At 48.7% G+C, this 22,857-nt stretch overlaps 1 protein-coding gene across 1 annotated transcript; it reads left to right on the top strand.

The window, feature by feature from the left end:
• The first annotated feature begins 2,172 nt into the window (after positions 1-2,172).
• NRN1 (neuritin 1) lies at positions 2,173-11,479 on the top strand. The gene is made up of 3 exons (XM_024552388.2): positions 2,173-2,889; positions 7,073-7,217; positions 10,298-11,479. The coding sequence occupies exons 1-3, from the start codon at positions 2,835-2,837 to the stop codon at positions 10,524-10,526; spliced, it is 429 nt and encodes a 142-aa protein (XP_024408156.1). The 5' UTR covers positions 2,173-2,834; the 3' UTR covers positions 10,527-11,479.
• Positions 11,480-22,857: the final 11,378 nt, after the last annotated feature.

The following is a 22,857-nucleotide window of genomic DNA, read 5'->3' as shown; positions in this document are numbered from 1 at the left end:
GGTACAACCTTATACGGAGCCCCTGCTGCAAAACGACTTGTAATTTTTAAAATAAGAATATTTTAAAAACACCATTAGAATATGCTCTCAGTGATTCGCGCCAATATAATTCGTGTACAGTACTAATTCTGGTCTCTCACATCTTTGCTTTCAGAACGACCCAGGCCGGCGAAGGGAAAGTGGGACGCAAGCGGAGGACAATCGAGAGGAAAAGGCCAGCAGGGGTTCCAGGGGTGGCGATGCGCGGTGGCGCGGGCGAGAAACTACCAGGGAGCCCGCCTGCGGGCGCTCTGCTCGCGCGCGAGGGTCCTGGGGCGGCTGCTCTCCGCACCCCGCTTCACTAGGCTTTATTTAGCCCTTTAGTGCTGCCTCCTCCCACACCCAACGCCCTAAGTTCGGGATGACAGGTGACGGGATGCGGGGAGCGAGGGGGATCCCGAGGCATTCTCAGAAAACAGCGTTTCAGAAGATTCAGGGTGAGTGAGTGGGTGAGCCGGAGGAAGTCACGTATGTTAAGGGTAAAATAAAAACTGAAACCGCCCCGAGCCCCGGGTTTCGCACGAGTCGAGCCGGCACTGCAGCTCCCTGCGGAGGACGGGAAAGCTGCGCTGGCCCGGCGCCGGGACCCTGCGGGGCGGGGCCGAGATGTAGGCGGGCCGTGCGCGAGCCCGTGGAGGCCCCGCCTGTCGGATCAATCTCCCGCCTTGCTATTGGAGAGTGTCGGGGTCGGGTCTGAGGGACGCCGCCCTCTCGCCACCAATCCCCGCCCCGCCCCTGCCCGCCGACGTTTTCGGCTTTTCCACGAGCCTCTCGACTCAGAGAAAGGAAACACCCGAGGCTGCCACAGAGACCCCAGAGGCGGGAAAGGCCAGCCCCACTGCAGCCCCACCCACCGACACCGTGACGTCACGGGGTGGGGCTTCGTGGTCCCGCCCCCCGGGCCTGGACCCTGGGGCCCCACCTCCAGGTCTGCGGCCCCTTGGCACTTGGGGAAAAGGTACCCTCTGTACACACGCTCCACATCACCAAGTGCTGCAGTCAGGACCCTTTCGCTCCCCCTTGACCCCTTACTCTCCAAAGCTTGTCCCACTCCCTTATTTTGCACTTTCTATCCTTTTCACTGTCTATGCATCTCCTAAGAACTAAATGAGTATGGTGACCCGGAGATGGGCGCGCAGGTGGTACGCTGCCGGAGAAATAAATTCTATTCGATATCTCCTTAATCCATTTGTTTTTCTACTGCTTATTTAACATCTTGATGTTTCCTCGTGTATTCTTAGAAGATTTGGGGAAGTCGTTTTTATTTTATTTTTCCTCTTAATGAGCTTAAAGTTGGCCGATGCATCCTTTAGCATTTCATTAAAGAAGCTAGGATTTAGGCTTCTTTTGATGCTGAAGAAGGGGAGGAAACCAAAGCCTAACAAAGGCGTTGGGGGAAAAAATAGCCCTGTTTGATTTTCATTCTCAACTCAAGCTGTCGTGGATAGCACCTTGCACAGAGCACAGACGCAGCTGCAGAAGCACTTCGTTGCAGAGCACGCTGCGTCTACACAGGGTGTGCGCGTGAGCATCAAAAGACAGTGCAGGTGTGTGGGGATCTGGGTGCGCGTGTGCGTACGTGATGTACGTGTGTGTACGTGTGCTTGCGCCCAACAACCCCAAGAGATGCATCAGAATCAGAAAGAAACCCGCATACTGAAGATTATCTCAGAAATATCCTGGTGCTCTGAGAGTTAGTAAATCTTTAGTATCCAAAATTGTCTTTGCAGAGGCTCCTTCCTCCGTGCTCTCCCCACCTCCAAAAACAGGTGTCGCTGTGTGTCTTGAAGCGGCCTCTCTTGGGTTCTGGCCTTCTGAGCTGTTGAAATTCACAGAGGGCACGCAGTGTTGTTTCAGGGCCTGCACAGGTGCAGACCAAGTCCCCGAACCTGGGCGTGTGCACTCGATAGCGTGTAGGGTGTGAGGACAGACAGGGAAGGTGCTCCGCTGGGCTCCCGGGAGTGCGCGTGTGTGTGCTTGAGTGTGTGCTCACGCGCTCCAGGCTGCGCCCAGGCTCAGCTGCTGGGTTGGAGAAAAAGAGATTAGGCAAGTGCAGGGGGCAGGCTGAAGATGAGGGGCGCGGTGATTCGAATTAATGGAGCTGGTTTAGCTGCTTTTTCCTCTTGCTCCTTTAAACCTCAGGGTATCGTAGGGTGGAGGTTGGATTGACTGTTGAGCCGGAGGAGGAGGGGGAGCAGGTTGAAACAACTGAGTGGGCGAGCCAGGACTCCCCGGTTCCAGGAGGGGAGGGGAAGGGAGCCCCGGTTCTGCGCTGGAAGGGGGCGGGGTTGGGGGCCCGGGAAACAGCAAGGAGGTGGGGGTGGCCGCAAGGGTGGGGGTCACCCCCGAGGCTAGATTTCGTTCGGATCGCACTTTAATTGGAGATATCTCATTAATTCCAGCTTCTGATGACTATAAATGGCGAATCTCTACCAAGGTGTCTCTATTTAGAAAAAAAAATCATTCCGTGTCATCCCCCACGTCAGGCCTGCTCGTGGGCGTGAGGCTGTACTTCCTCCGCCCCCTCCTAATGGAGTGAACCATTCCCAGCTCTTCCCCCTCTCTCCCTTAGTCAGTCTCTCTCTCTCTCTCTCTCTCTCTCTCTCTCTCTCTCTCTCTCTCTCTCTCTCTCTCTCTCTCTGTCCTTCCCTCTCTCCTCCCTCTGCCTCTGCTGTGCATAAAGTCTCCGTCGCTCCTGGAACTTGTTGGCAATGCCTATTTTTCAGCTTTCCCCCGCGTTCTCTAAACTAACTATTTAAAGGTCTGCGGTCGCAAATGGTTTGACTAAACGTAGGATGGGACTTAAGTTGAACGGCAGATATATTTCACTGATCCTCGCGGTGCAAATAGGTAAGTGGCCGCTCGGCCAGACTCGCTGCGGGCGGCAGGAGGCAGCCGGCCGGGCCGAGGCGCCGAGGGGTCCGACTGGCCCGCAGCCGCCCCAGGATGCGGAGAAGCCCGCAAACCCCCAAGGGTGTGGGCATCGGTTCCTAGGGACTCGCGAGTCCCGGGTTGGTTTTTCTAAAATGAGAGAGAGACATCAAATGTTATCCAGGAAATGTGAGCGGCCAGCTGGTGCAAGAGGGGATTTTTTTTCTCCCATTTTTTCCCGAAGTGCCCGTCCATTTTTGCTTCCCTGTCTTGGTTAGACCAGGTTTGGTGCGTTCTGGGGCAGTGCATTGGCTACTGCAAGGTATGATTTTGAAGGATCAAAAGGTGAATGCAGGGAAAAGATGGCTAGGCAGCTAGAACTGGAAAGTTTATGTGCAGAAGGCAAAGATATTCCGGGGCTCAGACTGCTGCATTTAGAACTTTGTCATTCTCCCGCCACCCCACCCCCATGCCCTAACTGCAGTGTTTGCACCGGGCACCGCAGACCGGCTAGGGGGCAAATCGAGACTGATAGGGAACCCCAAAGTAGTAATTTAATGTGCTTATCATTGAGGAACTTCAGTCCAGCCAAATATATGTGGATATAACATCTGCCTGTTCCTTTTTACATAGGCATCTGTATTATATATATATAGGAAAGGGTTAAGAAGTGTTTGCAATATGTTCTGTTGGGTGTTTGTTATTTTTGTTTGTTTGGAGTTGATGACGGATTTATGTAGTCCTCATTTTATGTTAAGGAATGTTGAATCCTAGTTATGCTGCCGTTGGATTTTTAAAAGTTCACGTTTTCCATCCAGAATGAAGAATTGTGGAAGGGAGCACTAGAAAACCTCCTCCTCCCATGCGGGTCAGAGTATCAATTAAGGTGGCCTAAAAGTGAAAGTGAAGCAGATTATTAGTAGAAAGAACAAGAGAAAAATAGAAACTTCTCAAAAGGGTTTTCTGGCAACAGGGGGGTTTGTTGGCTTTTATCATTTCAGGCTGTAGCATTCTTTGCAGACAAATCCTTGCAGTATTGTGGGGGGGGCACGGTGGGGGGAGCTTTAGGGAATTGGTTTGGGTCAAGAGATAAAATGCATGGTATTTTTCCTCATGAGAAATGTAAGGAAACAGGGTTTGGAGTTATCTATACAATAAAATGCATTCTTTGCAGTGGGTTTTTATGCATTTGACATAATTTTGAGGATCTGATTTTTTGCTTGGGCATTATACGGATTTTAGAGTGTGGATGCAAGATGTTGGCATTCTCATTTAATTCTGAGAAATGATGTTTTGAACCTGGTTGCTTCGACTCTTTGACATTAGTTCAGAGAAATGCAATAAATAAAGAACATTTCTACTTGCAGCAAATCCCTTAAATATTGCATATAGGTATATATGTCATTTTGCAATTAACCTGCAAATTTTTAGAGAGCAGGAGACAGGAGTTATTTTGATAGTGGGGGTTTTAAATCAGAGAATGTTTGGGGCTCTGTTTTCCCAGTGAGAAATAATCTTACTGGGGGCAGGGAGACAGCGATCGTGCATGCGGGATACACTTGGAACACACTAACCTCAGTCTGAAAATGACCATTTTTTGGCTGTGGAATTTAAAATGAACAAATTTGTTCCCAAATGCCTGCCTTTTCCCACACCAGAGCCTCTCGATCTTTATTAATTCATGTCTGGGAGCTGTCCCAAATCATTGACATTTGGCAAGAAAAGTGGGGGGTGGGGTGAGAAGGGCAGGGGAGGTGGAGAGGGTGATGAACACAAGTGAAGACAGAGCTGGAGGAAGTTTGGAATGAATGAGACGTCGAACGAATGAATGAACGGATGGAAATGATACAAGGTGCAGACACTGGAGAGGACATGGAAGGAACCCGGGTCTCATGCCCGAGCATCTCTGAAGTTGGGTCCAGGAACAGCAGCGAGGGGCGCGCGGACTGCGACCTGCACTGATGCATGAGCCTGCAAAATACGTCCCGAGCGCAAGCTCCTGGCCTCCAAGACCGACTGAGCCAAATAGAAACCGAGCCAACTAGAGACAAGGAGTCACAGTTGCAAAAAATAATAATAATAAATAAAAGAAAGAAAAAGAAAAAAGAAAAGAAAGAAAAAATTCACGATTTTCACTTCTTATTTTACACATGCACACACTCACACATGCGCGGTATGGAGGGTCTTCTCCGGCAGCGCCTGGAAAGATAACGTGACAGGAGAGCTTCCCGCCCCCAGCAATCCCCAGACCCCCTTTAAAAAATGTTAATACACCTTAGGGGCTACTCTTTCGCCATCGAATTTTGGGGGTGGAAGTAAAGGGTAAGAAGAGACGGGAAATGGATGAACTATATTTCGTTTTTCGCTATAAAGTAGCATTCGTGGCATCCATTATAAAGGACAACGGGTAGGATTTGTTTCTTTGTAAACGCATTCCTTTTAGAACAAACATTCGTGTTCAGTCGCACGGGCTTTCAATATTTCACGAGGGAGAGGGGTGCTTGTCAAGGTTTACCTATAGCAGGAGCCGAGGTTAAAGTTAACCTTCCCCAGAGCTTCCCGTTCCGGATTAGAAAGCACAAGAACCGCCTTGCTCTTCCTGCAGCAATTTGTAAACGGTGCGCTCTCGGAGGTTGCTGCAGGTTTGGTCACCTTTCCCCTTGTCTGTGTCTAGCAGCAGTTGGGGGAGGGAGGACTGTGGGGTTTGGTCCTCCCCGGGGACATCCACACACTAGCCTCGGTGGCGTGAACAGCGCCCAAGAAGGAGCGGACGCTCAGGATCGTAGGCATTTTAGGCCAATTTCGATTCTGAGAAGATTCACCCCTCCCCTCGCCCCAACTGCGAATATCTGCGCTTCTTGCGCGTCCTCCTGGCGCCCGGAGTGTTTTTGGCCTTTCGCCAGTGAACGTTTTTCCCGGTTCTTTGGCCTTGAAATGGAGAGAATGGCAACAGCAGCGCGTCCGCGGTCTGGACCAAGTCTCTCTCTCTCTCAGGCCCCGAGCCGCAGAGTTTGACCAACCAGAGGCTAACAGAGTGGACCTCAGTGCCTGGGTCTCCTCTTCCTTCTGCATCACCACCACCTCCTCCCACCGCCCCAGCTGCTATTCCCGCCCCACCTCTGGAGGCAGCCCCGAGCCTAGAGGCAGAGAGCCCCGGGCGCCAGCCACCTGGCCCTCAACTGCAGGACTGAGCCTAAAGAAGAAAGGTCCTACCCTGCTGCTGGCGGGAGTGGTGGCCGGTTTTACGGTGGGGGTGGGAGGGGAGGAGGAGTTAAGCGTGTGGGGGGTGCTGAGCCGCGAACCGAAGGGAAGGAAGCAGGGCTCCCGAGGTTCAAGGATTTGCCCTCCTTGGAGGTGACCCAGGGTCGCTGATACAGACACATTCCTGACCCTGCCAGGCTCATACTGCCCCAGACCACCGTCAGCCCCTGCCCAGTCCGGGACGCTTAGGCTGCTCCCTCTCCACTGGGGCGGGAAGGTGCGAGAAGAATCTCTTTCAAAACAAAGACTGCACGGTAGGCAAACGGTTTTATAATGAACCAGTCCATTCTGGTGACTGCTGGTGGCTTGCAGAGACCTGACTAACTTATTCGGGCAGCAGTGTTTGCTGAGCACCCACGAAGGACTTGGGCGCCCAGTCCAGGCTTTTTCACACGGAGTGGCATTAGATTGAGCTGCATGGCCCCATGCTTTGTAGCCTGCCTATCCCTTCCGCGCACACCTCGCTGTGAGACCCCCTCTGTCACCTCAGAAATGGAAGATTGCACTCTCAGAGCCCTGACCAGGCTTTCTGGGAAAGTGCTGGAAAAGAAGGAGGGAGTGAGTAGAAAGGGAGAAAGAAGGGGGGGAAATGTAGATGAGAAGAGTGGACAGTGGAAACAGAAAAGACATAGAGCGTGCTGAGGGAGGGAGCTGCAGAACAGGAATATACTCTACTGGGGCCACCCACACCCGCTCAGACAGCGGCAATCTGCAGAAGACAGTAGTTGGGTGCAGGTCATTCATTCTGGGACCACATCTTTCATTCACCTTTAACTCTGGCGGACCCAAAGGCTGGATACCACTCCATGGGCGAAGCCACGCGGAGTTGGGGGGCGGATGCGCCCTGGGGCTGCAGGGCGGGATCCAGGCGCTGCTGACTGATGTCCCCTCCTCCCTGCAGCGTACCTGGTGCAGGCCGTGAGAGCTGCGGGCAAGTGCGATGCGGTCTTTAAGGGCTTTTCGGACTGTTTGCTCAAGTTGGGCGACAGCGTGGCCAACTACCCGCAGGGCCTGGACGACAAAACGAACATCAAGACCGTGTGCACGTAAGTGTCCTCTCTGGTGTGCTAGGTACCTGTTCAGGGGGCGCTGCTGAGGTGAGAGATACGCGCCACCACCACGAACTGGCGCATTTTCACCTTTTGGCTCTCACCCTCAGGCCTTGCCTGGGCCTATTCTGCCCAAGAGGACCCTTTAGCTTGAAATGGGCAGAGGATTGTTCCGATCCGAGCCCAGTCCAGCACAGAGGCACTGGAACCCAGGGCGAGGAGCAGTGAGAGCTGCCACCAATTTTCCCTGCTTAGAGCAGTCTTCTCCTTCTTTGCTTCATCGTGAATGGCAGGCCTGCCCAGTACTCCCCACAGAAGTTCGTTTTGTTTTGAGGAGTGTATTAGGTAAAAAGCTTGCCTAAAAAGAAATACTCTCACTTATTTTGTCCATTTCTCCTGATTAAAATTCCCCTCAAGTACACATCAAGAAAGTTGGAGGGCAGGCAAAGGAACACAAGTCCCTCTTCCTCTTTCCAGGAGAGGCTGAAAGAATATTGGGTTTCCTGCCAATGACTTTGCCCAAGAAGAGTGTCTCAGCATCCAGCGACTGCTGAATTTATAGTAATTTCCTAGGTTTAGGGTAGTTACCCTCCTTGCTTTTTCATTTTTCTTTCTTTGTCTACACATATTCGTATTTGAAGACCACGGCAGCTAAGGGCCCAAGGAGGGCCGTGAGAGCTCATGGCGAGGCCCAGCGACATTTTAACTGCTGCAGACCTTAGAAATACCCCTATCCTCTGTAATAACACACTATTTTATTTTTCATAAACAGCTGTGACAATCCCCCCTCATAATGGCCCTTTCAATGAAGTCAAGGCAAGATGTCTTCCTTGTACCCCAGAGATTGAAGTGACCATTTGCTGTACCACCCTTTTATACTGTAAAGTCTTTCCTCTCTCTCTAATTCCCGGGGGTGGGGTGGGGTGTTTATTTGTTTAAATTGTGAATAAACAGGGGTCAATTTTGCTACACATTTTCCTAAATACTCAGGTATCCACCAGGAGCCACAGCAGCTAAGTAGCTGGTACCTTCCTATCAGGAAAGCAACAAAAGTTTGGGTCTGGCATGCATACCACTACCTACTGTAATTCAAAATGTCTGATGATAGGTAAGAATGTAGCTATAAAGCACGGCAAAACGTTAAACATAGATCAGCTCCCAAATCCTCCATCATTTGCCACAACTTGGTTATTCCAAGTTATTTTAATTTTTTTTAGCAAAATGTTGGTACTGAAAAATGGAAATGAGGAGGGCCCCTCCCAGAGATCACAGGCCACAGGTGGGTTGAGGCTCCCGTTGGGTTGGTGCGGTGGATGCTCAACACCCTGCTGAAGCCCACCTCCTTCCATTCCCACCTGGACATCTGTCTTTTTCCACCATGTCTTTCTTCCGGGAGGGTCCTGTTTCCATCTGCATGTGCAGAAGGAAAGGAGGGATTTAGACATCTTTTGGGAGGTGCAGTTATGCAGAGAGCTGTCCCTCTGCCTCTTAGGTTTCTCTAAAATCTTGCTATTTATTTCTAATGAAGGACTCTAGAAGCCCTACACTCTTGGACCCCCAGTCCCCATAAATTAGAGACTCCAGAAGGTCATTAGAAAACAGCCTGAGCTCAATACAATCACAATCTAATAAGCGTTTTAACTTTATTATTAGCCAGGTGGGGTGGGAGTGGAAAGAAGGATAAATCAAACACAGTGCCTGCCTTCAACGTGCTTACGGGCCAACCTAGTGAAAGGAATGGAGAGAGAGGAGACAATACAACCAGACTGTGTGGAGAGTGGTCGCTGGTGACCTGGCGCTCAGGGCCCCGGTAAGGTGGAAGCCAGCGGGAGTTACTGAGACACACTGATCGACCCAACACAGAAAGGAGACAGCGCCCCAGGAATCGATCACGGGTTGGAATTATATTTAGTCCCAGGATCTATTTTAGGTTTTCAGAAGAAGGGGGAGGGGGACAATAAAAAAGGATAGGTTGGGTGAAGGTTGTGGGGGGCAGATCTAGTAGGTGAGTCCGGGGGGAGGAAACCGGTGAGGGAGGCTCGGGGAGTAAGAGGTGGGAGGGAAGAACAAGGAACCGGGTGCCACAAGGGTCGGCATCTGTGGGTCCCGCGCCAGCCCTGGAGTCCTGGCCTGGGGGGCTGGGCCCTATTCCCCACAGCTCTGGGGAGGAGGCCTCTAGGATTCTCAGCCCACAACGAAGACTGGGGGGCTAGGGGAGAAGAGGAGGGACCAAGCGTGTATGGCCGGGAGCACAGAGGTTTGCAAAAAGCTGGTTTACAAAGCTAGCCCCAGGGGCTCGGGCACTGACACTCCTGGACCCGGGGAGAGGCAAGACAAGCAGGAGCCTCCAGACCGAATCTGAGCTGGGAGACTGTGGAAAGCAAGGCTAGGAGCCACGGAGGACCGAAGCAAGTGAAGATGGGGAAGAAGTGAGGAATTGAACAGAGGAAAACCGAGGGGAGGAGAAAGGAGGAGACAAAGAAGGGAAGAGGAAAGAAAGGGAAAATAGGAGTATGGGAAACAAAAGGAAAGGAGTGGGGGAGAGAGTGGGCGAAGGCGGGCTAGGAAGTACCGCGGCGCCAGGAGGGAAGGAGGCAGAAGGGGAGAGGGGGAGGAGAAAGTGAGAAGCCCAGGGGGGAGGGCCGCGCTCGGAGCAAGTAACCCATCTTGCAAGCTAAGAGGCATTAATGGGCGGCAGCTTGCAAGGCTTAGCACTGTTTTCCTAGCTTTCCCCGAGGAGGTCGAGCAATCTGTTTGCACAGGCCGAGGTGCCAGCGCGGCGCAGCCGGTGCGGCCTGGATCCTAGCTGCTGGGTTCCCCGCCGGGCACCCGGGGAGAGAAAGCAGACGTAGAAGGGGGCGTCCCTCTCCTCCAACCGCAGTTTCTAGGGTGGGCTAGGGTCCAGAGAGGGCTGACCTCGCAGGACCCCGGAGCCAGGGCACCAGAGAGGAGGTAGGGAGGGGGCTCCCGCCGAGGTTAGCTACGCCGCGAGGGAGGAGGCGCGCCGCTGCAGGCCCAGGGTCCTCCCCCGCGCCTAAAGTGAACCTGCTTCTTCTGTTTGTTCTGTTCCTCGCCAGATACTGGGAGGATTTCCACAGCTGCACGGTCACAGCCCTTACGGATTGCCAGGAAGGGGCGAAAGATATATGGGATAAACTGAGAAAAGAATCCAAAAACCTCAACATCCAAGGCAGCTTATTCGAACTCTGCGGCAGCGGCAACGGGGCGGCGGGGTACCTGCTCCCAGCGCTCCCAGTGCTCCTGGCGTCTCTCTCGGCAGCTTTAGCTACCTGGCTTTCCTTCTGAGCGCGGGGCCGGCTCCCCCCGCGCGCCCACCCACACTCACTCCATGCTCCCGGAAATCGAGAGGAAGATTCATTCGTTCTTTGGGGACGTTGTGATTCTCTGTGATGCTGAAAACACTCATGTAGGATTGTGGGAAATCCTGATTCTTTCTGATTTTGTTTGATCTCTTGTGTTTTTTTATTTCCTAAATGTTACCAATCAGTGAGCAAGCAAGCACAGCCAAAATCGGACCTCAGCTTTAGTCCCTCTTCACATAAAAATAAGAAAATGGCAAACCCACCCCATTTTTTAAATTTTTATTTTTTGGCAAAAGAATCTCAGGAACGGCCCTGGGCCACCTACTATACTAATCATGTTAATACATGAGACATGACGGGCTCCTCCTAATAGGAAAGAGGAGAGGAGAAGGCCAGGGGAATGAAATCAGGAGAGATGTCCACAAGGGAAGCTATTGGTGAATAATTCACGCTCACTACTTTCTTCCACAGTATCTTGTTTTGATCATTACCGCTGCACATTTCTCCTCAAGAAAAGTGAAAGGACCGGTTGTTGGCTTTGTGTTTTAAGGATAGGAGGGAGAGAGGGAAAGGGTCGGGGAAATCTTGGGTTAGAGGTAAAGGCTGCCAGAAGAAATGCTGCTAAAGTCACTGAGAGGTTCAGCTTTACCTGCTGTTACTGATGCATCTTTCCAAATCCACTGCCTTCCTTTTCCCTCCTCTCTTGTTTTAGCTGTTACACATACAGTAATACCGGAATATCCAACGGTGTAGATCACAAGGGGGGGTGTTAAATGTTACTCTAAAATATAGTTTAAAAAGATTTTGACATAGAGAGCCTTGATTAAAAAAAGAGAGAGAGAGATGTAATTTAAAAAGTTTATTATAAATTAAATTCAGCAAAAAAGATTTGCTACAAAGTATAGAGAAGTATAAAATAAAAGTTATTGTTTGAAATGGGGGTGTCGTCTGTTTCCTGCCCCGAGCCTGCTTTCCTGGCCGGGTTCTCAGAAGTATCTGAAGGGACACACGGAGCCAGGTGATAAATTCACCTGTTCACATGCCACTTGATAATCTGTCATCTTCAGGCAGACCCTCCTCAACTAGGACACTGCCTTTTCCATGAAATTCTGTTTACTCACGGAATAGAAAGGGGAAGTTTTTTTTTTTTTGAATTAACTAAAAAGCAGAGATCCATTCTGGCTAAGATTTGAAGGAAGTGGGTTTGCGCTCAACTGAGAAAGCAGTGGCGGTCCGCGGCCCCCGTTCCAGGCAGGTCGGAGCCCTAACCACGGTCCCTGCAGGCCGAGCCCTAACCACGATTCGCCTCTTCCTCTGCGGTGGCCGGTGGCGTCTGGCGAAGGAACCGCCATTAAGGGCTCTAACAGAAGCCGAGCGGCTGTGGTCCCTGGCAGGGATCAGGTGAATCCTTTCATAATTAATAAGGCAGCTCAGCCGAAATGGCAAGGAGACGGGGATTTATTGATCAGGCCATAGAGCTATTTGCACCTCTCCTATTTATAGGCCCCCATGGCCTTACGGAGAAGTAAACAATGGAGAGTAAAGAGGAGCAGAGGCAACGGCGCCCAGGCCTGCAGGACTGGAGCCGCCTGGGGGCGGGAGAACCGAATGTTTGGGTCTGGGTTCTGTGAAATCGAAATCTGATTTCTTGGAGAACGTGAGGATGGCAGGGAGCTGCGGGGGTCCCCCGGGGTGGGGGTGGAAGAAGGGGACAGGTGGAGAGAGGTTGCCCGGAGTTCCGGTGCTGCCGGGTCTGCGGTCCGCCGCCTGAAGGGTGCGCGGGGGCTCTGAAATGCAATGAGTAAACAATCGCTAGTGTAACAGTTCATAAATCAAACCCGCCAGGTCACAGCCCAATCTGCATTCCCCCCACGGATTGAATTCCAGCAACACATGCGTCCCTGCGCCCGGAGCGCTAAAAGCTGCACAGATCCTTACTGGCAGCACACGTTACCGCGGCCAGTCCACGCACGCGCCGCGCCCCGCCACTTCTAGAATAGCCGCACCCGCCACCCGCCCTCCTCCGTCCACCCCTGATTTCTCGGTCAAAACCCAAAGAGACCCTCACTACCTGCGCGGAGTGGTCACCCACCGGGGAACGCTAGTCGTTTTGATCGTTTCGTTTCAATGATTATTTTCCGTCTAAGTATAAATAGGACTATTCTAACCCGAGCTCAGCCCCTGGTATTGAAATGAAAATGTCTGAGCCTATTTTAAATACGAATCTATTTAATGAGGGAGGCGGAGAAGGAGGAGAAAGGGGGAGGGTCGTCTTCATTTTTTGCGGGAGCGGCGCGCCGCCGCCTCTCGGAATCTCTCCGCACTGAGGGAGAACCAGTGCGCAGAACCGCACCCCTGGCTCCACAAAGAAAACGCACGCGTCGTTCTCCCCAAGCTTCTGGCGTGGGCGGGACAGGGAAGACTCCCGCGACACACAGAGGATACCCCTTCCCTCTCTGCGCGGGATTCCCACCTAGAAATCAATCTTCCACAACAAGGAGGAGGCGAGGCTGAGGGAGGGGGCTGAGGCGACGCGGGGCGGGGATTGGGAGCGCAGACTCAGCTGTTCTCCCCGCAGGGTTCTTCTCGGGGAACCCCATCCTCCTGCGGTTCCAGCGGGCTCCCAGGTCCTTCCACGCCCCCGCTCTGCCCAGTCCCAGATGGCCCGGGTGGGGCGGGGGGACCTCAGAAAGCTTGGCGCAGTGTCTGGGGCTCCCTCGCGCTGTCCTAGGCCAGGGACCACGCTCGCGTGCACTTGGAGAAATCCCCAGACATGCAGGGCGGCCAGGCTCCGAAACGCAATTGAAGAACCTTTCTTCTTGTTGTGATTGTTTAAATTATTATCGCCCCGTTTTCAGCTATAATTTACTGTTTAATCATGATGACATCTCCATATGTTAGCCGATGTTATTGTTTTTAAGCAGCCACGCGGCAAGCCGTCTTCTCAGTTCAGGGAAATATTAACCAGGTGAGCGCGTCTCATCGCTGAGATGGCGCAGGGTGGGATGTGTATGGGTGTCGGGCACCAAGGAAATCATCTTACCTCCGCCCCATGTCCCCCATGTCGAAGCACAATCTCCAGTTCTGCCCGCCACCCACGCGGCTTTCCACGAGGCCCACTCCCTCCCCCCTTAGGACCGTTTGGGATTGGGGAAGGGCCCTCCTCTTCTGCCCGAGTGGATTCGAGACACAGAAATTCGCCAGAGTGAAATGTTTAGTTATCCTCTGAAACCGTCTGAGGCCAGCTCCAGAGTCCCAGGCTAAGCGAAAGAACTCCCGGTCCCTTTGGAGGGGCACTTGCAGGGAAAGAGGGGACAGGGAATGATGGGGACATGGAAGACGGAGGGCGCAAAGAAAAGGGGAGAACAGATCCAGAAGCAGAGTTAGTAGAGGGGAGAGAGGGGGCGACCATCTTAAAGACAGAGGTGATGGAGAAATTTAGAGCTGCAGACAATAGAGCTATAGACGAGAGAGGGAGGATAGAGACGAAAATGGGATTTATTTTCATTCAGAACCTTCAGACAAGCGAATGAGCACTGAGATCACCACACAGATTCTCTTTCTGTGGAACCAGAGATATTTTCACTCCAGCGGCAGCCTCCAGGGCAGGCCAGGGGAGCTCGGATCGACAGGGCACAGATGGAGACTTTCCTCTGTCTCCCTCCTGAAATTCCCTCAAATCCCAGGAGAACTGCTCCTGGGAAGGCATTCCACCACTCGCTCCATCTCCCACTGCCCAGTGAGGGTGGTCCCAGAGGGGTCCGTTCTCTGGAAGAGTCTACCTTGCCCTGTCCCCTGGGGACCAGACAAAAGGTTCACTGCCCCATTGCTCCTTCCTCGCCAACACCCATCAAAGCCTCGCTTCTCTTGTCCCCTTCCTCAGTGCAAAATTAGGGCTGGGGATGTAAGGCAGGGAGCAATGTGGACGCTGGCTGTGTGGCTTCTGCGAAACACTGGGTTCCCACCTTCCATCCACCATCCCGACTGAGGCCGGAGTCGTGGAACTTTGTAATGCTGTAGTTTGTGTTTTAATTCCAAAGAGAAGAACAGTGTCTCCCAGCGGCCCTTCCTGGGTGTTGGGGCCCAGCCCCAAACTTGAAGGACTGGAATAAAACAACTGGGCTCAGTCCAGCTCAGGCAATCTCCCCACTTCAGCCCCACAGGAGGAGGAGGAGGAAGAGGAGGAGGAGTGTAGCATTTCCATCCAAATCCTCCGCCTGTAAAGACACAGCTTTTAGAGTGAGGACTGCGGGACCAGGCGACCTGGGCTACCAGCTGTGTAACCATGGGTGGGTTACTTAACCCCTGTATACCTGTTTCCTGCTCTGTGAACTGGGGTTAATCATACCTGCCTCATCGTGTTGTACTTGCATCAAATGAGATACCATAGGTAAAGTGCTTTCATACAACATGCTTCTTACCTGATATTAGGTATTATTATTGTTTTCTCTTACCTCCATACAGGCTTGATAAGATGACTCTTACTGAAATCTTCAAAATGACCTCTTCCAGGCCCTGGCCAGGTAGTTCAGTTGCTTAGAGCTTCATAAGTTTTCCAGGTCAGTTTGATCCCTGGTCAGGGCACAACTAATGAATGCAAAAATAAGTGCAGCAATAAATAAATCAACCTCTCTTTCTCTCTCTCTCTCTCTCTCGCCCCCCACCCCGTAATAAAAAAAAATAACCTCTTCCAAACAACCTAAGTAGAGAGCCTCATTATGACCTTTAATACTTTGGGTCAGTTTTTCTGTATAGTCCAGCAGCTTACATTCCTCTGGGGACAGGCTACAGTGTTCCACGAATCTCTGGCCTTCCCAGAGGATGCTCTAGATAAGCTTTGAATTAAGCCTCTGGACAGTACCCAGACCCTGCCCTACCCCACCTGGCACCAAATCCTAGGCCAGACCCCTGGCTTTCATTGACTGCCACCCCGTTCTGGAGTGACTGGGTTCTCCCAGCACTAATAGGTTCCTCCGGGAGCTTCCTGCACAGTTTCTCTCGCCCTCCCCCCTTCTAACCATTTATATTATATTCCTCTCCCAAATTAAGAAAAGTAATGTGTTTATTGTAACCAGCAAAGCAATACAATGATACATAGTGGAGGGGGGTATTAACCGACCCTGCACGTACTAGTTAATAGACTGAATTTTCTCCTTCCACACCCTTCCCCATGTTCATAAAAACATATAGAGTGTGGGGATTATTTTCATTTTTTCAAAATTACATATTTCTCTTTTACCAAACCCTTCAAAAATCAGTAGCTAAACAAGTAACTCCTTATTTTAAATAGTTACACAATATTTCTCAGGTGGCCGTACTACAATTTATTTAATTTTCCACCTATTGATAGACATTTAGGTTTTCCCATATTTGTTTGTTTGTTTGGTTTTTTTTGGTGTCCTACAAATATTGCTGTAATATATATATTCCTACTTCAACAATGTTTTATACTAGTATTTTTATTTCTTCCCTAGAATAGATACCTCAAAGTTAGACTGCTGGGGGAAAAAGTGGGTATGTGTGATTATTTTAAAAATGTAGGTGCGCTTTCAATTTGGAAAACAATTCTTGCTAAATTTCTTTCCCAAAAAAGAAATTTGGGAAATTTCCTCCCCCCTCCCCCCACCCGTCGCCCTGCTCCACATCCTCTTCAACACTATCTGCCAACACTTTTTTCTTTTTTTTGGGGGGGGGGGGGGGAGGCGGCTTCCTGGAAGCCTAGCCTTTCTAGGCACGCGCATCGTGTTCTCTGGGCTCCTCTCCAGCAGTAATCGCCACCAGAGCCGGTGGGGAGGTCCAGTTAGATAATTTGACTTCGGGTTCTCTTCCTTGAATAGCGCTTCTGCCTCGGGCCCCGCAAGCATCGACTTTTATGCAAAGTCCGATGTCATTAGTCCTGGAAAACCCTGATTTTTGCTTCAGAATCTCATCCATATGCCTCCCAGAATGGAGGGCGTGGGTGCTATGGGTAGCTGTGCTAATAATTGTGGTTGGGAGGAGATGGGGCTCAGCCAGGTGTCCCCCACCGTTCTAGGCACTTCCATCAGGGTGCTTCCTGGCCGCTGCAATGGCTCTGTGGGTCAGTCTCCAGGCTGCACCCCCCCCACCCCCGGCCTGCAGCAAAGGAAAATAAAATCGAAGCCTCTAAAACAGGGCAGCAGAAAAGGACAGCTGAAGGTTTTTTTTCTCTCCCGGTAAGACCAAGAGGCTTCCGCAGCAGGTACCAGCTCAGAGAGAGCCGCAGGACTGAACCGTCTGTGAGGATTCCATGTGCAGAGACACGGTTATACTCTGTCCCTTTCGTCTCCCCACATTTACTCTGCCTAACTTAAAGGACAAAACCCTTACTTTTATTGAGCACTTACTAAATGTTAGGCATTATGCTGAAGCTCTGTGAACATCTTCCCATTTTCCGCACTCATTTCTGTAGGAGATTTTATTATCCCCACTTTACAGATGAGAAACAAGTTTAGAGAGTCAGTAACTTGCCCCAGACCAGCAGGTGGTAAAATGCAGAGCTGAAATTTGAGCACTGATCTGTTTCAGGAATCTGTTTCAAGACTTCACTTTCCTTGATCTGTTACTATTGTGAGCCCAAAGAGAGAAAGCACAAGTTAAGAAAACAAAAACAAAGAAATGTAAGTCCTATGATAGGCAGAAAATAATGGCCTCATTAAGATGTCATGTCCTAATCCCTGGAACCTTCAATGTGTTAGTTGTATGGCAAAGGGGAATTTAGGCTGCAGATGGAATTAGGTGGTTCATGGGCTGACCTTAAAACAGGGAGAGTATCCTGATTTCCCCTGGGGGCCCAGTATAACCACAAGTATCCTTAAAAGCAGAAGGAAGAAAGAGGCAGAAGAGGTCAGAGGGAGGGAATAGGACAAGAGCCTCTTACTTGCGTCCTTTCCCTCCAGTAATTTAATAGACATGCAGGTGAGTTCCTTGGTTCCGTCCCAGTCACCAGCCTGCTCCGATATGAGAAGTTCATAGTTACAGTAATAGATGGTTTGATAGTACATTCATTAAATGTATCACAAAATAGTTATTATTTTGATAAATCACAGCACCTAATATTAACTACATACCTTATCACCTGGACAAATCATATGTTGGATTGATTGTTAATGGTGGTGGTATTTGCAACTTGCACATTACCCAGAACATAAAAGGGAGTGGGTCCATTTTCCATGGAATACCTGGAATGAATCACTTGCTATGAGTATTGGAGGGAGGGAGATGGGTAAGAGAAACACAAGAAAAAGTCAAACCAGACCTACCACAGACAGCCACTGCCTTCTACAAGAAGAAAAACTCCTCAATAGTCTAACCCTGGTAAAGAAGAGAAGGGAGAAAAGGACACACTTGTCCATTTGGGTTAATCAAGTCACAAATTGTTTTGTTTACATTGAGATACCACGGTATGAGCCTGTTCTTGATTAAGAAAGAAGAAAGACTAAGCAAGCCAGCTAGTGGGTGATGGCAGGCAGAGGTAATTATCTTCAGCCTGACTGACAGCCCCAGTCTCCACTGATTCCAGAGCCTGTGCTGCCTGGATCTTTCCTTCTCCTTAGAGGGGTCTGCTGAGCTTTGGGGAGTGACTGTGAAGAATGGCTCTGGGACCCTCATAGTTCTCTGGTTGCCTCCTCAAGCTTTCACCTGAAATATGTTGACTGTATTATCCCTTAGGCAGGAAGAGAAATCCCAAGCAAAGTGGTTCATTTAACTCTGGCCAAACACAAATTCTTCAAAACAGGCAACTTCGAAGGGCATAAAGAACATCAGGGCATGTGGGAGGCATATCTGTCAAGGCCAGGCCAGCACAGTGACAACCCAGCCTGTGCCAGCCAGGCCTCTCAGAGGCTTTGTACTTATTTAATGTAGGAGGGGGACCGTGGGGCTTGTGTCACACACACATCTATCACCTTTCACACAGCAGCCTTTTGGCAGTGGGTTTTCTCCTGTAGCCATTCTTATGCCCTTCTTTTTGCACTTTTCCCTTCTCTTTTGAACATAATGAGGGGGCAAACTACATACCCTCAATTGTTTTGTCGATTGAATTTGTTGTATATATTTTCTCTTTCTGAAGAGCCCTTAGCATTTTTACAGTTAACAGGAAAAAAAGAAGTCTCTACCTAAATTTCTATTTTCAGGAATTGCTATAAATTCAAATCCAAAATGTATTTACTCATGTATACCCACTTATACTACTATTCACAATTACGTATTCTCCAATTCATATATCCTCTAATTCCTTTATGTTCTCTCTAAGACACACAAAGATGCACACAGACTCGAACACCCCCCCACACACACTGCCCTCAGGGCCTTGACCTTATTCCTTCTGATTTGCTCTTGGATTATGCCTGTTATGGACTCAATTGTCTTTGCCATCTTGTGTTTATTCTCCAAATGCTCCTTCCCCTTCACTTACAGACTCAAATCTCTTGTTGCCTTAAAGATAACCTCCTTTCTTTGTCCATCCTCTGCTGTCCCCTCACTGCTGACCTGTTTCTCCATCAAGCTCCGGAAGAATGGCCGACCCAAGGGAGACAGTCAGTAAATATTGGAGAACATGTGAATGAAGTTTTCTCCTTCCCTTCTCTGCCATCTTCCTCACTGGCCCAGCCTTGGCACTGGAGACCCAGGCTCTTTCCTACCAATTGCAGACACTCCACTTTCATTGGCCTCCCTCCTCCTTTTACCCCATTTCTATTTTACCCTATACAAGTTATTTTATATATTCTATTTTTTAAATTTACCAAGAATCTATACTCACTGTCAGAAAATTAGCAACTGCAGGTAACTCAAAAGGGGAAAATTTAAATAGCCATAATTTCTTCAACCAGCAATATGCATTTTGGTCTCAGTGTCTCTTTTATCAATTCTTTCCTTTCAGCCTGGATGTGAATCATTGCTGAGTGATTCAGGCTTCCTTCATGGCACTGAAGACTCAACAGGATGTGATCCCATCTCATCTTGTCAGACTCTACCCACCTACAGCCCTCCACATCCCAACCTGTCCACTGCAGCCATATAGAATCCCTTGCTCCTCCTTAAACTCACACATACTATTCACTATTTAACACCTTTACTCACTTAGGTTTTCCAGGCTAAAATACATGGAACTTCTAACCACTCACTTCCTTCTGCCTGTGGAGATCCTTCTCTTTCTTCAAAACCTGTTCAGGCTCAACCTTTCCTAACTCCTTCTGTGACCCTCTGGGTTATACCTCTCTTTGCTCTCGTTGTTCTTAATTTTGTATTAGAATTAGCTGTCTGCTGATCTGTTTTGTTTTTAAACCACAGGTTTCTTGAGGTCAAGGACTATGTCCCATTAATCCCTGAATCTACCACAATGCTTAGCACTGTACCTGGCACAGATGTTTATGGAATAAAGAACATACGTGTAGTTGTATATTCTAATCAATCCTGTCTGGGCTCTTCTTGATAATGCCCTCTCTCTCTCAGAAACTTCTCTCCAGCAGCCTGAGTTTTATCCCTAGGAGAGTAGAGACTAAAGTCACTGGATGCATTCTATGGAGTGCCTTCCAGTGGTCAGAAGCAAAGGAATAAATACACCCCTAGCAATGATTATAAAAGGGAATGAATGAATGACAGCTGAAACAAAACAGTGAAAGAGAAAAGAAGCAACCCTCCTACTATATCCTTTTGATGACTCTCAAAACACTTACTCAACATTTCATTAGGTTATTATATTTTTCATAAGCTACAAGGAAACTTGAAAGACTTGTTTCCCTCCCTTTATTACCTCCTCCTTGTTCAAGGAACTCTTGAAATCAATAAATTTCCTGTTCCCTTTTTTAAGAAGAGAATTTTCCATTCCTCATCTTCACTCAAATTATGCACTCATTACCTCATGCATACACAATGACTATGCATGAGGTAGCCAGCTTTCAAGCTGGCCTCCAATGGTTCTTGACTCCTGGTCTATGTGCCTGTGTATAGTCACTTTGCACAATGAACCTCAGCTGGCCCTGAATGACCAATACAATACAAATGAAATAATGGTGTGTGACTTCCAAGGCTAGGTCATAAAAAGTATTGTAACTTCCTTGTTGCTCTCTTGGATTACTCTCTTTGGGGGAAGTCAGTTGCTATCCATGAAGACTCTTAAACCTCTCTGTGGAGAAGCTAATGCAGAAAAGGACTGTGTCCTCCTGCCAACAGACAGCACAGACATGCTAGCCACAAGTGAGCCACTTGAAAGAAAAGTAGAACCTCTCACCACAAACTGCAGCTGATACCTGACTGCAACTTCATGGAGATCCTGAGTCAGGACTGAGATGGAATCTCAGAGCATGTCGACCACCTTGTCAGCCAGAATGGAACATTGTTCTAATGGAGATATACAAATAAATAATAATCTATTCACAGAACCCAGGGCCAAGAGAGGAGAATGTGAGACCATAGACATCTTGTTTTCCACTTTCCCATGAAGAAGGAAGAATAGAGCAGAATACCTGCTGAACAAAAATTAACTGAAAGCAGCCGGTCATATATCACTAGGTGCCAAGTAAAGACAAGAAACCTTTTTCTTAGGCCCTAAAGACTAACAGAAACTCAAACCCCAGCAGAATCCCAGCAACCCTATAAAACTTCTTTTTCTCTCACCTCAGTGTGTCTGTCTGGGTCTGACTTCCAGAGTTTCCACCTTCTGCAAAGATGAAATAAATCTTACTTTTATTGTCAGCATCCCTGAACTAAACTCTTTTATTTCATGAGTCAAGAACCCAAGTGGATCCGGTCCAATTTGGTATCAGGACCATCCAGCCAAACTGCTCTCAAATTCCTTATCCACAGAAAGCATGAGAGATAACAAATGATTATTGTCATCTAAGGAGGATTTGTTATGCAGCAATAGATAGCTAATAGAATGCATCTGGTATTTTCTTCTACTTTATTCTTCAGTGTCTGTTCATTTGTCCTTATGTCCACATGAATTTTGATAGGTTCTGTTTGTGAGACACAAATAAGAAATGACTTTCTTTAATTATTATATAGTAAATAGCAAAATATTTCAGGGGGGAATTTAAGTCTCCCACTACTTTAAACTATGATTACCATGAAGTGGTTTGGGATTATATCAATGTGTCCAAATGGGAAAATAGAAAATCGTCTAGGTATTTCAAACAGTAGTAACTTAATACAAAGGATTGTCTATACTGTGTTAGAAAGGCTGCAAGAGTAAAAAGGAGTAATTTTGCCCAAAGATCAGTAGGAAGACACTGCAATGCTTAGGTCTGAAGGAGCAAAAGGGAAAATGGCGTTACCCAGAGCAATGACCTCTGTGACACTGAGTCTGCTGTTGTACAGCTAGAGACACCCCAGAAGCTGGAGGGGAAATGTTGTTCAGCTTTGCTCAACTTTACCCCCACCTTTCAATCTCCTGCCAGAGCCTCCCATTTATAGAAACTAACAGGAACAGTAGGCCAAGAAGTCTGGAAAAAGTAGTTTGCAAGCTTCTTGTCCTGATAATAGAGAAAAATTGTAAGGCAACTGAGAAGCTGAGAGCTAATCAACATTATTTGTTACTGGGAACAATGACAGAGATAATGCAAATAAAGGTACAAATAAAGACGCACATATTTCACAAGGCTCTACTCAAAAATAAAGTATCCAGTGTATGGTAGTGGTTTGTGATCAGAGTAAGTCAGAGAAATGCATGTGCTCCCACATTGATCTTTCAAGACATATTCCAGTAGTTATAGGTTCAAAACTCTAACCTCTTCAAAAGGGCTATACCAAAGCCCTTTTTATTAACTGTAGAGGAACAATCTAATAAGAGCTAACACACTGAGCACATAGTATGGGCACTGTTCTAACTGCTTTTCCATTGTTAACTCATTTACTACCCCTTCCCCTGCCGTATCTTCATGAAGTTGGATCTACTGTGATCCATCTACAGGTGAGTAAACTCGTTCCCAGAGGAATTGTCACAAAAATCAGAGGAGTCAGGTTTCCAACATGGTAGTCTGGTTTCATAGGTCATATGTTTAACTATTCCACTATATGACCCCCCCTTGCTTTCATCACCTCACCTGAAATATGGGAGCTACTTATTGCTGGTTGTACTGATGCCCCAAATATTCAGATTAATAACATTCAAAGGAACAAGAGAAGAGATCTGTAAATAAATAAACCTGAGCTATGGGGCTAACTTTTCTTTTGACTTTTTTTTGGCTTGGCTCAGTTTGTCCAAATGTTGCCTCTACTATAGAGCAATTCATTAATTCTTTTAGAATTAGAAAGACAATTATTGAATTTTGGGAGGCTCTTATTCAGAGTCTCTC

Source organism: Desmodus rotundus, chromosome 3, assembly GCF_022682495.2.
Source record: "Desmodus rotundus isolate HL8 chromosome 3, HLdesRot8A.1, whole genome shotgun sequence".
Classification (NCBI taxonomy): domain Eukaryota; kingdom Metazoa; phylum Chordata; class Mammalia; order Chiroptera; family Phyllostomidae; genus Desmodus; species Desmodus rotundus.
Note: the sequence above shows the minus strand (reverse complement) of the source record. Positions and strands in the feature narration are given on the sequence as shown.